Source organism: Schistocerca piceifrons, chromosome 2 (genome assembly GCF_021461385.2).
Source record: "Schistocerca piceifrons isolate TAMUIC-IGC-003096 chromosome 2, iqSchPice1.1, whole genome shotgun sequence".
In the NCBI taxonomy this organism is placed as follows: Eukaryota; Metazoa; Arthropoda; class Insecta; order Orthoptera; family Acrididae; genus Schistocerca; species Schistocerca piceifrons.
The window spans coordinates 402,513,370-402,532,536 of record NC_060139.1 but is presented as its reverse complement, the minus strand read 5'-3'; the positions used below and the strand labels follow the sequence as shown (position 1 = coordinate 402,532,536).

Sequence of the window (19,167 nt, the reverse complement as noted above, 5' to 3'; positions counted from 1 at the left end):
GAGAGAGAGAGAGAGAGAGAGAGAAAGGGGGGGGGGAGAAGGAGGGGAGATGCATGAGGCAGGTGGAAGGCGTAGAGGTGGGTAATGAGCAGATGGAAAAGACAGAGAGGAGGAAGAGACAGAAAGAGAGAGGGGAAGGAGGATGTGGTCAGAGGGAGGATGAGGAAGATATTTTCAGATGGACAGTGAAGGAGAAACCAAAGAGGGGTTGGCAGGAATGTAGAGAGAGAGGGGAGGAAACTTACAGAGAGAGGGGAGGAAACTTACAGAGAGAGAGGGAGGAGGAGATGAAGAGACAGAGATAGACAGATAGATGTGTCTGGATGATGCGGACAGACAGAGGGAGGGAAAGGTGGAGGTGTGTTAAATATATGTTTAGAATGCACATGCAGGTGAAACTGTAGGGAAAAGGCTGGTGATGTAATAATTGACTCAATTTCACCTTTGTTTGTTTCTTGTAGCTACATGTGATGTAGCTGTCTCAGAACACCAGCAATCCAGAGCTCTGTATATTTACCTGTGCCCATAAAGTTTTCATTTAACTTGTAGATTATTTACAAGAAGTGACTATTAAATATTTTACACAGCTCTGGTGGTGCACTTACAGTTTCATTTGCATACAAGAGACATATAATATGTTGAGCACCCACATTATGCCCTGAAACCTCTTTCAAAATTGACAATATAATTTTAATTATTTTCTCAGAGCAATTTATTCTCTGGGCATAATGCATTGTTGTAGCCTGCCTGATGACATTCCCCAGCACTTTGCAGTATACTCTACAGGCAAATTCTGTTACTGGGTTCTTACTGTCCTTCATATTATTACAGTGCTCCCATTTCTCCTATATGATTTTCTAATGCTATTAGTTATCCAAATCAGTTGCTTATTAATACTGCATGTCTGCAATTCTCTTATGTGAAAGAGTTATCAAAGAACGTGATTAAGATTTGAAGAAATGTAATATTTATCATTCAAATTGTCTGTACTGAAGACTTCTTGCCAAGTTCCCCTTTGAGATTGGTTTTGAATATCAGCATTGCAAGTGGACTCATTACTCAAAATATTTTGTTCACTACTTTGAGATATGACTCTTCCTTGATTTCATTTAGTATTACTACTCTGGATCATGTGACAGGGCATAATTAATTTTTCTCAGCCCTTCCATTAGAGACTATCTATGAAGATGCTGTCTATGATTGCACTGCTGTTTCCTTGAACTCTAGTTGGAAATTACGCTGTCTATACCAGGTTACAAGATTTAATTAAGTCCATTACATTCGTTTCTCTAGGGAATCAGCCAGCGAGTTTATATTGAAATCATACACAAAATCAGTTCCATGTCTTTCTTAAGGACTGAGCCTAGCACAGCATCAAGCCTGGAAAGGAAAATCCTGTAGCCTGAACTGGGTTATCTGTAACGGTCTATGATGATAAGTTCTTTACTTGAAAATTCAAACTATCCTGCAAAGCCTTGCAATATTTGGTCTTACAATGTTTTGATACGTTAACTCTGTTAAATGAAACATTAAACTTGACATAAAAGACCACTCAGCCCTTCTGTAATGAACTCCTAGCATACAAATCGGATAAGGTGTACCCCACCAAAGGAAACCTCAGTATTTCTTCACTGCTTAAATGATGCTTGAGATATGAATAATGTCACAGTGTCAAGATCTATTTGCAATTTGTCTACTTTATTCTTAATTCCCCCTATATTTGGATGAAATAAGCTTACTGTGCCTTCTGACACATTCATCAGACTAACTACGAGCATTAAAGGAACTTTCCTCAAGCAGGCATACTGAAGTGTGTTTCTTGTTGATTTAAGGTTTTATATAGCCGCTATAGCTCTCTCTTTGTAGCTGAAGCTGAATCAGAGCACTTCATGAGATCTTTCACCTGAAGTAACATTTGACGAATGCACCTTCTGCTTTTAATCCAGTCGCCATAGTTGACTCACTTCTACTCATATCATGAGAAAGCACATCCACTACTTTCCTTTTACAAACATATATTTCCTAGAATGGATGTACAGAACATTAGTGTCACTTGTGAATTTGAGCAGGACATAATTTTGCATACAATATATGCCTTGAAGGCTCAACATGACAATCAAGATTATAATATATTTCATTTGTCACAAAACCAACTTGTCTTTTGTTTTCATCCTTGGAGAGTGTGTTTGCTCTTTGATGGTCAGCCACCACCAAACTACAGGTGGAGGATTTATTTGTCACCATATCTTGCTGTTTTCTCATATTCCACACCTTCCATTTAATGTCTGCATATACAAAAACAAACACCCGTGCACAATATATGTTCCACAATGTACTCTCTACTTAGTATTATTCTGTCAGGATCACCTTTCCTTGTATTACACAAGGAGAGCGAAATATCATTTGCTTAAATGGCATGTAACACTTCAGTATCTCCCACCTGACCTTATCCTAAAAATGTCTAGCCATTCTACACATTATCACCAAAACCGGTCAGTGGGGCATAGCAAGTGGCAGATCATGAATCTACAAGAATATGAACTGTCCAAACACAAAACATCTGCTGTCTAATAGGGCACAGATGGTCTCAAAGTATTGCCAAATGAAATGATGCAATGCAGGCGCTTGGAAAGCCCAAGAACATTGTTGTAGTTCTGTTTTAGTTGGTTGTAGATTGATTTTCTTATTTGAGCTCTGTGTTCATTTGGGCAATACACACCTTTATAACTCAGACACTATGTATCTGATGTCATAAAAATAATCAAATTTGCATATCAGGTCAATATTAACTCTTCAAGCTGGTAGTTTTCATGCTCATGCTTAGCCAACTGGTGGTAGTCTATTGAGGTGGCTGACACAGGAATGCAGCATCTATCTTCTATACATGAATGTAGCATCAATCTTTTATCTTCTATCTAACTTCTACCTTCTACAAATAGATAAATTAAAAGTCCCTAGCTGCGGTTTCTGTCTATATTTTCAGTTGTGCCTCCTGATAAGTTTCCTGGCTTGCATTGCCTAGGTTGTTTAAGTTACATGAAACTGACGATACAGTCACCAAACATTGTTCTTTGAATTTTAATCATGTCTCTATGTCACTACATTAGACAAGCCATTGGGCTGTAGATATTTAGTGCTACCCAAGCGAAGCTGACACACATTCCTAGTTTTACATAAAATGCTCTAGTGCAGAAATTATTTGTAGAAAATTAATGAAATTTTGCAAAAATTGTAAATAGACATTTAAACTACACATGGTCACTTAAAATGAACTTTCACTGTGGTCTACTTTGAAGCAGTCTTTGAAATAAAGTCCTGAACCACAGTATCTTCTTCGTGTTTGCACCTATCTAATTATGATACACAATTTGGAATTTACATGTGCATATTTCTTTGACTTTTCAGTCACCTGATAAACAATAAATGCATTGTTCACTAAAATATATAGCAGCTTCCTAAATATTTTTATGTATCACTTTAACTTTTTTTTCATGATGACAATTAGTAGTTCCTAATTTTTCCATCTCACTTACTTCCCAACAATAATCTTAATTGTGTGTCAGCACTAATATCTCTACATTTAAATGACAAAGTAATGCTGTGAGACTGAAACTGGGGTGAGTACACAGTGCAGACACACAATGCCTGTAAGCACATAATTGGACTCCCACTTGAAAGGTTGACTTGAAAAAAGTTCAGCAAATGACCACTTATTTATTACTATGGAAGATAATTTGAAACCTTTAGACAGCTATAAGAAGAAGAAAAAGCAGGAATGTTCCCAATGTAGGAAAATGACGGGTAAAAATGCAGTTGGGAGAAAAGTACCGATAACTGTACAGTGCTTTTCGAGACACTGCAAAAGTCCCTATAGCGTGGCAATCAAATAAACTAAAAAACAAATGTGAGGCCAAGAAAACTCATTGTTTCTTTAAAACTAGTTGCTGTGTCGCTTTTGTTGAGTTGAAAATTAAAAACAGAATGACAATGGTTGGAACACAGGTTTCTCAGTTGAAAAATTAAAACATTTCTTCCCGGAAATTTCTCCAACTTTCTAATTTTTGACTGTGATTGATGAGTTTTATGGGTTAAGGTTGCAAGGCTGGAGGAGAAACAAAAGACAGAGAACTCATCTACACAGAATGAACACTGAAGATGACTTCTTATCGTTGACATTATACACACATCAGAAATAGTTTTGCATCACCCTGGTTTCCAGAACTCCTGAAGATAGACATTGACTGTGGATATTGCAAACTGTTCAGATATGTCACCAAAACTGCCCAAAGATGTAAACAACCATGCATGAGCAGCGCTTGTTAGATGGAGGGGGTCCGTCAGCCAATCAGTTCCAGTCATTCCACCAGGAAGGAGGTACATGGCTCATGCTGTCTGTAGTTCAACCATGCCTAGATGGTCAATACCGTGGTTTGATTGCATCCACATTGTTGCTTTGTGCCAGTAATGGCTCTCAACAAGGGAAGCGTCCAGATGTCTCGGAGTGAACCAAAGCAATGTTGTGTCGAACATGGAGGAGATACAGAGAGACAGGAACTGTCGATGACATGCCTCGCTCAAGCCGCCCAAGGACTACTACTGCAGTGGATGACCACTACCTGCGGATTATGGCTTGGAGGAACCCTGACAGCAACACCATCATGTTGAATAATGTTTATCGTGCAGCCACAGGACTTCGTGTTACCATTCAAACTGTGTGCAACAGGCTGCATGATACTCAATTTCACTCTCGATGTCCATGGCGAGGTCCATCTCTGCAATCACACCACCATGCAGCACGGTACAGATGGGCCCAACAACATGCTGAATGGACTGCTCAGGATTAGCATCACGTTCTCTTCACCGATAAGTGTCACATATGCCATCAACCAGACAATAGTCAGAGATGTGTTTGGAGGCAACCTGGTCAGGCTGAACAAGTTAGACACACTGTCCAGTGAGTGCAGCAAGGGAGAGGTTCCCTGATCTTTTGGGTTGTCATTATGTGGGGCAAACGTACATCGCTGGTGGCTATGGAAGGCATTGTAACAGCTGTACAATACATGAATGCCATCCTCCAACCAATAGTGCAATTAAATCGGCAGCATATTGGTGAGGCATTTTTCTTCATGGATGACAATTTGCACCCCCATCATGCACATCTTGTGAATGACTTCCTTCAGGATAACAACATCACTCGACTAGAGTGGCCAGCATGTTCTCCAGATACGAACCCTATCAAACATGCCTGGTATAGATTGAAAAGGGCTGTTTATGGACGAAGTGACCCACCAATCACTCTGAGGGATCTATGCCAAATCACCGATGAATGGGACAATCTAGACCAACAGTGCCTTGATGAACTTGCGGATAGTATGCCACGACGAATACAGGTATGCATCAATGTGAGACGATGTGCTGCTGGTTATTAGAGGTAGCGGTGTGTACAGAAATGTGTGGTTTTCATGAGTAATAAAAAGGGCGGAAATGGTGTTTATGTTTATCTCTATTCCAATTCTCTGTAGAGATTCCAGAACTCTCGAAACCGAGGTGATGTAAAACCTTTTCTTAATGTGTGTATTACTACTAGTTACAGCAAGGTGACTGTCTCTTGTTCTAAGTGTACAAAGACAACACACTAACTTGATATTTAATTTAGCTTGTGGACAGGAATGACCATGGGAAAATGTCCTTAGAAGCTCCATTCATGGAGCTGTCCAAGGATATAAAATCAGGGCTTCATCATTAGATGATGCCTGCACAGGCCTTCCAATAGGACCATGTTATCAAAGGTGAAGCAAAACCTCTTGAACCCACACCAAAAGCGACTGCAGAGCTGTCTGCATCCCAAGGTCCAGTGGTCAGTCTCCCACTCCAAGGTCTCTCATACAGCAGGTGAGGGTCAGAATACAATAATAACTTGGGCATACACAGTCCTCCCCAGATTTCAGAAGAGTGATTAAAACAGCTTTGCAATAACTATTTGGTCTTGTAATGTCTTTCCCAGGTTTCAAGAAAGGGATTAAAATAATTTTCTCCCATGGACTGGATAACTGTTCTATCAAACAGATAAAATTAAAGAAAACTACTTTACTCCTCTATCTGAGATGCCACAACATGTTGCGATCTACTATCTCATCATCAGGTAATGTATAATATGCCACACAAGGCAGAATTTAGCTCTCGCATGGGAAAGTGGCAGTTCTACACTTCATCACTGGTGAAACTGCAGTCCCAACCATCACTCTCAGTGTATATACTTTGTGATGTTAGAAACCTGGAACATGACTGTCAGCATTGGTAAATCTAGATAAATGTTTTTCCATCATCTGTGCTCTGTCTTTTGGGTTGGTCTGGAGATTTCTGTTCTGCATTATAGCAGCAAAAAGGCACTTACTACCTTTCCCCCCTCCAAACGATCTCCAATACAAGTACACTCTTAGTTGAATAATTCATAGAGTTCAAGGATTGTTGCAATCATCTCTTCTTAAATTTTCAATTAATTTAACCAGATTTTTGCCCCCTTTACCTGAAAAGCTGTGAGCCTCTGTTGTTGGCTGGCTCCTGAACCTGTAAAGAGCTGCCTGCCTCCTCCTCCTCCTTGTGGAACTGTATTTGTTGCTCCACCAAGCAGTATTTCACATTGGCCTGAAGACTGTGCTATGGAGGTTTCATTGGCATGGTGTAACATGTTTGTAGTATGATCCACCCATTCCTTGAGCCTGTTGTGCTGTTCCATTCACAGTAAGTTGACAGCAGAGCATCCAGTTTGCCTGGTTGGGCACCCAATATGGTAGCTTTCTTTTGGGCATTTCTCTGTCTGGCCAATGAATTCAGACTGAGAGGGTGTCAACAGTGTGCACGTCGCTGGTCACTTCCCATTGGGCAATGTGTGTGAGGGTGGACAGCACACTGAGATATCATTAGCAGTGGACAATCCTCTCGCAGTGTTGAAGTACTATTCAATATAAATGCATTTGGCAACATTAACAGGCTGGCTCTCTACTGCTCTACTGATCAAGCAGGTAGTTGCTGAAGTTCACAGTTCACAGTGTGAATTGAATGCCCTACATAGGAGGACTAGTTGAGGGTACTGAATAACGGGTTTAGTGAGAACCTCTTTCTCTCAAACTTCATGTGGGGGCATTGAGAGGGAAATTATGGTTCTTCTATGATACACATGAACCGAAGCAGTGATGACTTGTAAACTGGAGGTGATAGCAAGAAGTGAGGAGCTGTAAGCACTGTTTACTCCTCCTTTTGCTCTCTCCATACTAAGCCCATTCTATTTGTGTTGCCTGTAAACACATAGCACAGGGCCATCATAAAGTTTCAAGTCTGTATCTTGGAGATATATAGACATTGGTCTTATATGTATTAGAAGTTTTAGCTCTTACACACGTGTCCTGAACCCAATGATATTATACTGAACTTGGGGAGCCATCATAATGTTAAGGTTTCCCTGTCTCTCTGTTGTTTGGTAGATGAATGGAGTTGGCAAAAAGGAGGAGAGGGTTACTGGAGGAACTAACTGGTTCCCTCAAACATATGTCGACATCCTTATCACTAAATAAATGCTCATCATCAGACGTGTCACACAATATCTAAGTCGCATGGCCTGTTGTTGTTCATCTTTTTCTTGGATTTTGTGGATGCAGATAAAGCTGTTTTACTGGAATCATTTTTTCTTCAATTTATCTGCCTGGTATGAGGGTGCTTTGTTCTTCTCAACATTACGTTTTACTGCTATTATTGTGACAGTTGAAGGCATACGTCCTAGTTTAGTCAGTAGTGAAACTCACAACTTTTTTTCAGGTGGAGTTTGTTATGCTTTCATCAGCTGTCGCTGTCTGGATGGTGATTTTATTCTCTGATAACAGTACTTCATAGATGAGGTGAATTAATTCATAAAAGTAAATATGTAGATTACCTTATGCCTTTTTGCCTCAGATTACAAGAAACACTGGGTGATCTTGATCTCCCATTATCATTCTCCCTCTTTGAAGACAAGTATTCTCTGTTCCACACTGGATGTATATAGAAACAAATCAAACACTTGGGTGGAGTCATACTTCATGGGTAGCCAAATACCATCTGCCTCATGCTATGCACATCTACATGACTATGCTGCAATTCACACTTACAGTTAAGAGCCTGGGAGAGAGTTCACTGAACCACTTTCGCACTTTTTCTACCGTTCCTACTCTCAAAGAGTGCACGAGAAATGCAAACACTTAAATCTTTCATGCAAGCTCCAATTTCTCTTATTTTATTATGATGATCACTTCTCACTTATAGGTGAGCGTCAACAAAATATTTTTTTTCATTTTGAGGAGAAGATCTGTGTTTGAAATTTACCAAAATGATTTGCAATGGAAAACAGATTTGTTTTAATGATCGCAATTCTAACTTGCATATCATATCTGTGATAATATCTCAAATATTTCATGATAATACAAAACAAGCTGCCATTCTTGGAACTCTTCTGATACCCTCCATCAATCCTATATGTTAAGGATCCCACACCACATAGCAATAACCCAGCATAGGACAGACAAGCGTAGTGCAAGCAGTCTCTTCAGTCATCTGACCTTTGCATCCCAACATGATAAACCTTGGTATTTACAACACTCCCTTTAAGCACATGAAACTGCTATAATATTCTCAGGTAATTTAGGTACATTAAATGTCAGAATAAATGCTGCATCTTCTCAGCATTTTCTCTTTTTATAGCATTTCAACTTCAGTCACACCTTAATCTTCCCACTGTTTTTGTAGTTCTTTGGGCTTTAGTTGCGTTTTGTCCCTGCAGCTGATCACACTTTTTATTATAATTTACATATGTATGCACCTCATGATAATGAGTGGGTTTTTTTTTCTTTTTTCCTTCCAGAAAAGCAATCTATCTTATTGGGAAACTTTCAATCTCATGGTCTAGGCAACAAAGGTAGCATTCTTGCTGGAAGAATGTATACTGACAACAAGGAATAATAAAAGTTACATATTATAGGTCTTGTAGAAATAACTTACAGCTTGAGATATTGGCAATGGCTGAACTCCAAAGAACACTTGCTGTACAGTAGGATCTCAGAAGATTAATCAATGCTATAAATGGGACATGTTTTAACTCAAGGATTCCTTTCAAACTATCTGTATTCATGTTACTGAAGCTTCAAAGCTTATTAAACGAACTGTCATCCACAGGTTAAGCAATCATTAAAAATAAACAAAATAAAGAGACAATATATACATATCTGGATCAAATGAGACAACTCACTGAAAATCAGAAGTGTTGAGTTGTCCATTCACACACAAACAAAAGAAAGGAAACTTGCTAGCTTTCACAAGTTATCCTTTGATGAGCTAGAGTAAAAAACACACACACGTGCATGCGCACATGCTCATACACACCCCCCTACCCCTACATGGTGCCAGATGGACTAACAGTGCAAATGCTTTGTTTTCGAGCAGGTCGACTGATTGTGGTGGGGGTAGTGTTAGATGGGGTGGGAAGAGGGAAAAGGACTGGTGGTGAATGGCTAGCGGCTTGGAGGGAGGCAGTCAATTTGCTGGCTAGGAGTGTGGGAGGTAATGCACAACTGTACGGGCCAGCGGAGAGCAACGTTCACTGAAGGCAGTGTGGAGACATGAAATGGGTGGGGGGTAACAGTACAGAGAAAAAGGGAAACTGATGGGTGGAGGGTGTGGGGACAGTGGATTACCTGAAACTGAGGCCAGGACGATTATAGGAGTGGAGGATGTTTTGTATGGATAACTCCCATCTAAAAAGTTCAGAGAAGCTGGTGGTGGAGGAAAGGATCCATATGGCCCAGGTTATGAAGCAATGCCATTGAAATTGAACATGTTATGCTCAGCTGCATGTTGTGCCACTTTGTTCTTGGCAACAGTTTGGTGGTGGCCGTTCATCCTGGTGGACAACTGGTTGGTAGTTATACCAACACAAAAGGCTGTGCAGTGCTTGCAGCAGAACTGGTGTATGTTAATGCTGCTTTCACAGGAGGCCCGGCCTCTGATGGGGCAGGATTAGCCTGTGACGGGACTGCAGCAGGAGGTGCTGGGCAGGTGGATTGGGCAGACCTTGTACCTCAGTCTGCTGTACAGAAATGACCCCTGTGGCAAGGGGTCAGGAGTGGGAGTCGCATAAGGATGGACTAGGCTATTGTGTAGGTTAGATGGACAATGGAACACCACTTTAGGAGTTGTGGGAAGGATCTTGGGTAGCATAGCCCTCATTTCAGGGCAGGATGAGATATAATCAAAGCACAGGCAAACGATATGGTTCAGTTGTTTCAGTCCAGGATCATACTGGGTGACATACAGCCTTGCCACTTGTGGACGATATATCTTTAGTGATGAGAAATCCCTTGCCTAGTATGCTGAAGGCCTCACGAAGGTCAAAACTAGTCTATGAACAGATCTCCCATATCATATCCTCACACATCCCCAATCTTCCCACCACCTACAAAGAAGCACTACACTCGTCGCCCAATATCACCCTGGACTGGAATAACTGAATCATATTCTTTGCCAGGGCTTTCATTCTCTCTCATTCTGCCCTGAAATGAGGGTCATCCTCCCAAGATCCTTCCCACACCTCCTAAAGTGATATTCCACTGCCAACCCAACCTACAAAACATTATAGTCCATCCCTATGCCACTCCTACCCTGAATCCCTAGCCACAGGAATTGTGTCCTTGTGGCAGACCAAGGTGCAATATCTGCCCAATCCACCCATCCAGCACCTCCTACTCGAGCCCTGTCACAGGCTAATACTACCCCACCAAGGCCGCACCATCTGTGAAACTAGCAGTCATATACCAACTCTGCTGCAAACACTTCGAAGTCTGCTGTGTTGGTATGACTACCAACCAGCCATCCACCAGACTGTTGCCACGAACAAGGTTATCACACAATGACACAACATGTATCTGAGTAAAACATGCTCAATTTCAGTGGCTGCTTCACAACCCAGGCTATGTGGATCTTTTCTCCCACCATCAGCTTCTCTGACCCATGCAGATATAAATTATACTTATAACACACCCTCCATTCCCATACTCATCCTGGACTAAACCTCAGGTAACCCACTATCCCCCCACCCACCATTCATCAGCTTCCCCTTTCTCTGTTCTGTCACCCCCTCCCAATTCATGTCCCCACACTGCCTTCAGTGAGCACCGCTCCCCACCACCTCCTACAATCATTTATTATGTGCCTAGCCCTTATACCTGTAACTCCTCCCTCCTGCATTCATAGCTGGCAAATTGACTGCCTTCCTCCAGGCTGCCAGCCAACCACCCCAGTCCCATTTCATGTGCGTGTACCATATATTACTCCATCTTGTCAAAGGATTACTCTGAAAGCTAGCAAGTTTTCTTGCTTTTTTGCGTGTGTACTCAATGCTTCTAGTTCTCAGTGAGCAGTCTCCTTTAATTCAAAATTATTTACGTTCTACAAGAACTTTCCACAGCAAATAAAGTATTTCCCATTATTATTTGTGCAAAGACAGTCTCGCATTCTGCCCTTATACTTGATCTACCTCGTTATTCAGTTTATCTGAAAAATAATAACTGAATCATTCTTTAAGACAGAGTGATTATGATTTTACAAATCTATACATATTAATCACAGATTAGTTTAGCTTTGAAACATCAAAAGTAATTAGACATACCGAGTACTGAGTAAACCAGCAGCTTCATCTGCATGCTCATCATTTGGCAGGGTGCAGCACTTGGGAAGAGATGAAGGAGAAGACAGTCGAAAACCCACATTAGGCCATGAGTCTGACTGACCGCTGTCGGATCTGTGGGATGTGGTACATCAGGGGTGCATTCAGTTAGCTCACACACAGAATTTATTATAAAAGCAATGAAGCCAACAATAAGTTAGTTTCAAATAAAAAACAATATGTTAAAGCTCATTTATGGTTTTGTGTAAAATAAAAGGAGGAAACACCTACAATATAATACATACAAGGTCTGTTCACAAAATTTTGGAACATTCGTAATTTCGTGCCAATGGTGTGTTGGAGTGAAATATTGTTGACATCCCTGCACACGCCTGTGTTTAAAGTGTAACTGCCGGAAGATTCATTGTCACATGTCTTATTTATTGTTCAGTGCTGTATTGAGCAAAACATTGTGTCACACAGTTCGTAAATTTTGAGATGGCAGAGTTAGAGAAGCAATATGTCTGCATTAAATTTTGTTGGAAACTCGAGAAAACTTTTATGGAGAAACACCAAATGATGCAGGAAGCCTATGGTGATGAGTGCTTAAGCTTTACTCACTGTTATGAATGGTTGACATGGTTTAAAAATGACCAGACAGAAGTTACATATGACTCTCATTCAGATCACCATTCAACGTCTACTGCCAATGCTTAAGTGAGGAACGTCACTGAAATTGCGCATGACAATCGAAGACTGACTGTCCAAGTGATTGCAGAAGAACACAACATTTCAATTGGATAATGTCATGAAATTCTGACACAGCATCTTGGAATGCATCATGTTGTCGCTATGTTCGTCCCACGTCTCATGATTCAAGACCAGAAAGACCTTCACCTCACAATCACTGAAGAGCTTTTGGATCATGCAACTGAGAATGAGATGTTCCTTAAGAGAACATAACCGATGATGAGAATGTGGGTCTACAGTTATCATATTGAGACCAAGGTTCGGTCTTCACAGTGGGTCAGGAAAAGTTCTCCAAGACCAAAAAAAGCTCATCAGATCAGGTCAAATGTCAAAGCAATGCTGATACTTTTCTTTGATTCTGAAGGATTAGTTCATTATGAACTCATGGCACAGGGTCAAACTGTTAAGCGATGGTACTATCGGGATGTGTTGCAACACTTGCGAGTAAATGTGAGAAGGAAATAGCCTGAAAGATGGCGAGATAATTCATAGCTCCTGCATCACAGTGACATACCTGCACATTCATTTCTGTTGGTGCAAGACTATTGCACAAAAAGCGATATCACTGTACTGCCTCATCCTTCATGCTCTCCAGACCTGGCCCCCACAGACTTTTTTTTTTTTGTTTTTTTGTTTCCACAGCAGAAAATCATGTTGCAAGGTTGAAGATTTGCAACAATAGGCAAGATACAAGAATATTCGCAGACAGCATTTTGTGCAATCCAGTACGAGGCATACAAAGACTGCTTCTGGAAGTGAAACAGCATTGGAAATGGTGTATCAATTGTGGCGGAGATTATTTTGAAGGAGACTTTGCACAATAAGTAAAAGGTAAGTGTAGAAAAATTTTGTGGACAATGTTCCAGAATTTTTTGAACATACTTCAATACTCCTGAAGAACCTGGTTATGACTCACAACTAGGATAAAGAGTGAACTCTAAATAATACAAAGACATTTAAGAACCCATGGTAAATACTTTCTGCTCAAAAACTGTGATGACGACAAACTATTGATTGTCGTTTTCTGTACCTCCATAATTAAGTTCATACTGAGTGTCTTGAATTGCATGTTTATGTATTTAGCAAACTCAATGTTATTAGCATCTGTTATTTACAATATATGGTCTGAAGATATTTGAAGTGAAGAGGAGAAGGAAAATAAAGCGGAGGAGTACTTGAAATTTTTTATTAGAATGAGAAGATATGATTGTCTGAGTGGAGCAATACTGGGAGAAATACAAAAAAGGAACAACACCGGAGTTAACAGTAAATAAATATCAAATGAAGTAATGAAGGTCTAAAGAAAGAAACACAATAAAAATGTAGAGTAAAGAATGTGTTGTGCAATCATAACAAATTGTGAAATGGAGGGCACAAAATAAGGGAAGAAAAAGTTTGCAAGTGGGACAAGCTAATCACAAAAAAGGGAGGGGGGACAAGCTAATCACAAAAAAGAGAGTGGGGGTGGGGGGGGGGGGGGGGGGAGGTGAGAATGAGAGAAGGGTGGAGTAGCACGAAGAGAAGAAGAGAGTTGTTAACAGAAAGATTCAAGTCAAATGGTCTGTAGTGGAAGGGGGAGAGATAGAGATGAGGTTTCTCTCAGGAAAGGGGATGTTGGTACTGAGGGAGTGGGGAAAAAAAGGAATCCTATGATCTGTAGAAAAATTTAAAAGCAAGCAGATTATGTAAATCCAAAGAGGTATTAGAAAGTTAAATTCTTACTCTCTAAATTCTGGTACTCAGAAGGCTTCAAAAATCTGACCCAACAGCCCTCTTTGTAGGTCTTTACATTAGTTCTGATTATTTATTTAGTGTTCAAATTTGAACTTTCAGGTCTAATTATTTTCCATTCTTCTAAAATGTTCTCTCTCTCTTCTCTTAATTCATCTTGGTTACAATCCCAGACTGATGAGCTATACTGAAGAATCACTCAAACAAATATTTCATAAGTTACTTCATTCATGAATGAACTACATTTCCTTAAGATTCTCCAAAATAATCAGTCTGTCATCTGCTTTTCCTGTAATTTCTTTTGTGTAATCATTCCACTTTCAACTGTTGTAAGTTTTACAGTAGTTATTTTTTAACGATAATGTAATCAAATATTAATTGCTCTCTCTGTTTTTTATGAGTAATATGTTACATTTATTTACATTCTTTGGAAACTATCAATCTTTGCACCAGTCATTGATCCTTTGCAAGTCTTCTTGCATTTCATTACAGTCTTCTGAAATTGTAACCTACCTACAGAGAAAAATCATCATCTGATTATGGCCTTACTGTTAATCCAGTGGTATTCACTAGGGCATTTCTACATACTGTATACAGTAACAACCCATAACACTCCCTTGGGGTCCACCAAAAATTACATTTGTTGATTCTGTTCTGTTAAGAATGACATGAGTTCTGTCTGCAAGGAAGTCCTGAACACAGTCACAAATCAGGACTGATACTCAGCCAGTTCATATTATGTTCATTAAACAACAGTGGGGAACTGTGTTGAATGCCTTGGGGAAGTTCTACTACATAATCTCTGTAAAATCTCAAAGGTATCTCATCTAGTCCAGAAGCCTTTCCACTGCTGAGTAATTTCTGTTGATTTTCTATTTGTGATTGCTTCTCAATATCTACCACTTCAGGGCACAACATACAAATATTATTCATCTCATCATACTTCAATTCTTTGCATAGAAACACACAAGCAATAACTCTTTCTGCACTCTATCTGTGAATGAAATGGGGAGAAATCTTAATATGCAGCAAAATAAAAAGAACTATTTTCTGTACAATTTATAGACCAGAAATGTAAATGTAGAATGCTAGAATTTCTAAAATTTATATTTTTAAAGAATTTGGCTGAGGAAGTACTTTTTGCTGTTGATGGCTTGCTCTGTTAACAACAAACACGAACTATTATAAAAACAAATCTGTAATGGCAAATCATGAAAAAGTTGGCACATGAACAAAATATTTACTACTTCATCACTGAATAATGTCTTCCATAGATTTAAAAATGAGTTAAGCCTTATGACATAAATTAGTGAGACTAAATTACAGACTTATCCAGATACTGTCAGCTCCATGATTTTGTTTTCACAAGACATGTTGTCTTTTCATACATAGGCAGCTACAGATGAAAAAAATTAGCCTTTACACTTCTAGGTCACTATAAATTCAGGAAGATGCAGATGGAATAAAGTCAGCTTTACACTGTCATATGCAGATCACTCGAGAATGGGACATTAGGAAGTTTCTTCAATTATAAAAACTCCTGCCAAAACAGTGGATGAAGGAAGGTTACATTAGACAGAATTACAGCAGAGGAAACAAGATGAGATCTGGGAAAAAAGAAAGGGTGGGAGAGGAGAGGAGGTGCAGTAAGATGGTAAGAGGTGAATAGGGAAGAGTAGTGGGACAGAAAAGGAGGAGAAGGGTTAAGAAGGACATATCAGTGTATCCAACGACCCAGAGTAACTAATGATGATGAGTGATTAATGTTTCCAGACCATACAGGCAATGTTAACTGTGGAATCAATGCAATGGCACAGAATGATCTTAAGTACAGTAGAATTCCATGGCAGTAAATTACACTCCAGGAAATGGAAAAAAGAACACATTGACACCGGTGTGTCAGACCCACCATACTTGCTCCGGACACTGTGAGAGGGCTGTACAAGCAATGATCACACGCACGGCACAGCGGACACACCAGGAACCGCGGTGTTGGCCGTCGAATGGGGCTAGCTGCGCAGCATTTGTGCACCGCCGCCGTCAGTGTCAGCCAGTTTGCCGTGGCATACGGAGCTCCATCGCAGTCTTTAACACTGGTAGCATGCCGCGACAGCGTGGACGTGAACCGTATGTGCAGTTGACGGACTTTGAGCGAGGGCGTATAGTGGGCGTGCGGGAGGCCGGGTGGACGTACCGCCGAATTGCTCAACACGTGGGGCGTGAGGTCTCCACAGTACATCGATGTTGTCGCCAGTGGTCGGCGGAAGGTGCACGTGCCCGTCGACCTGGGACCGGACCGCAGCGACGCACGGATGCACGCCAAGACCGTAGGATCCTACGCAGTGCCGTAGGGGACCGCACCGCCACTTCCCAGCAAATTAGGGACACTGTTGCTCCTGGGGTATCGGCGTGGACCATTCGCAACCGTCTCCATGAAGCTGGGCTACGGTCCCATACACCGTTAGGCCGTCTTCCGCTCACGCCCCAACATCGTGCAGCCCGCCTCCAGTGGTGTCGCAACAGGCGTGAATGGAGGGACGAATGGAGACGTGTCGTCTTCAGCGATGAGAGTCGCTTCTGCCTTGGTGCCAATGATGGTCGTATGTGTGTTTGGCGCCGTGCAGGTGAGCGCCACAATCAGGACTGCATACGACCGAGGCACACAGGGCCAGCACCCGGCATCATGGTGTGGGGAGCGATCTCCTACACTGGCCATACACCACTGGTGATCGTCGAGGGGACACTGAATAGTGCACGGTACATCCAAACGGTCATCGAACCCATCGTTCTACCATTCCTAGACCGGCAAGGGAACTTGCTGTTCCAACAGGACAATGCACGTCCGCATGTATCCCGTGCCACCCAACGTGCTCTAGAAGGTGTAAGTCAACTACTCTGGCCAGCAAGATCTCCGGATCTGTCCCCCATTGAGCATGTTTCGGACTGGATGAAGCGTCGTCTCACGCGGTCTGCACGTCCAGCACGAACGCTGGTCCAACTGTGGCGCCAGGTGGAAATGGCATGGCATGCCATTCCACAGGACTACATCCAGCATCTCTACGATCGTCTCCATGGGAGAATAGCAGCCTGCATTGCTGCGAAAGGTGGATATACACTGTACTAGTGCCGACATTGTGCATGCTCTGTTGCATGTGTCTATGTGCCTGTGGTTCTGTCAGTGTGATCATGTGATGTATCTGACCCCAGGAATGTGTCAATAAAGTTTCCCCTTCCTGGGACAATGAATTCACGGTGTTCTTATTTCAATTTCCAGGAGTGTATGTGAAGTAAGGATGGAGGATTATACAAAGGTGGTGGTTAAAAAAATTCCATGAATTGTACGCCCAACACTGTTACATTTGTTGTATGTGAAAATACTGGAAACCCTGATAAGAAACAGAATACCAAAATTTTATAAAAAGGAATAATCTCTCAAATTATGCTCAGATTTAGAAAGAGATCTTCTAATACAATAGTAGTGCATTTTTTGATCCATTAATTCAGATATTATATGTCAGACTACAGAGCCAAACGTTCAGCATTCTCTACTTGGCCACCCTGTTCTGTCACATACTGTTTCACCTTCGAAAGCAAGACTGTAGGGAAGAAAACAAGGGCATGACTAAAAAAACCTATTTAAAAAATATGATCAGTGAGATGGGAGCTCTTCAAACATGGAGATGAAGAGGACTGCTGAAGAGAGGAAGCTGTGACTGCAGAGACAATTCTTAGCCATTTGAATGAAGACTGCTTCTTGTAACTCTGGCAATTATTTGTTAATGTCAAAAATTTCAAACTGCACTGTAACTTGGAGACCATGTTAAAACTTTAGGTTGCCCTACAACTTCCTGGTTATGCCAGTTGAAAGGTCGGAGGAAGGCAGGTATTGAATGCTGAACATTTTGCTTTTTGACCTGTAGTCTGACACTCCCACTGGAGCACACCTACAAAAGCCCTCTGAAACCAACCTCCCACTCGAGGACAGCTTCACTTATGAATGAAGAAAAATCTGTGGTATATTCCATAACATTTCAATGGTACTAGACTAAGTATGGTACAATGATGTAATACGTTGCTATGTAATCATAAAACCATTACAAGAAAAATGTGAACAGTGTACACAAGTAAAGCATAAAATGGTCAGTGCTATAGCTAAAAAAGTAGGACATACACCTGGGATCAGTGGTGGAACTTCTTATTTTCATTCTATACGTAAATTACATGTTGTCAGCTTTAGGTGAAAATATAATGATGTATTGAGATGACACTACTATCAATAGAAGACTGGAATAAATAGTTTCTTTAAGTAATGGAGAGACTAATATGGTATTTTAGTGAGAATAACCAGTCAGTAGGTGCACAGAGGGCAACTTACGTACATATAGCCAAACAGTATAATACAACAAAATGACACGCCTTACCAATAGAAATTAATTATTAATGGAGGTAAATAGTTACAAATATGTGGGTGTCTCAGTTAATTAGCAAATAATGTGGGAGAACCCCTTAAATGCAATCTATCTGAAAAATTCCAAAATATTTAATTCTGAAAAACATCAAGAAGATTATATACACAGTTACAAGTATACAGTGACCTAATCTAGCTACTTACTACACTGCTTGGAAATGCAAGCAAATGCTATATTTGTGTATAAGGCTAACAAAGCCAATGAAAAAGTTTTGCTGTGTTGTAAGTTTATCCATGATTAAATCATGCAAACATGAATTCCAAGAATTTGTTAACCAACCTTTGCCTCTGCTGGTATGCGTGATACAGTTATGAACTAAAAAATATTTTAAACTGAAACATACAATTACAACTTATGAAACTGGTATGAAACTGCTGCAATTAACTGAATAACATTATGCATATGCTGAATATATTTGATACAACAAAAGATTTAAAAAACAGAAATTCCAGGATGGAAGAAATAAATAAAAACGAGGCTAAATAATGCATGGAGCACAGACACATGTAACAGCCCAGAGACTTTACTTGT

The 19,167-nt window shown here is 40.6% G+C and overlaps 1 protein-coding gene across 7 annotated transcripts in view; it reads right to left on the bottom strand.

Moving 5' to 3' along the window:
- The window catches only part of LOC124777828 (transmembrane protein 94), a 495,418-nt gene that overhangs the window by 125,642 nt on the left and 350,609 nt on the right, over positions 1-19,167 (bottom strand). For all 7 annotated transcript variants that reach the window (XM_047253357.1, XM_047253355.1, XM_047253356.1 and 4 more), the window contains one exon: positions 11,690-11,821. In XM_047253357.1, the coding sequence (XP_047109313.1) occupies positions 11,690-11,821 (132 nt within the window). The remainder of the gene's footprint in view (positions 1-11,689; positions 11,822-19,167) is intronic.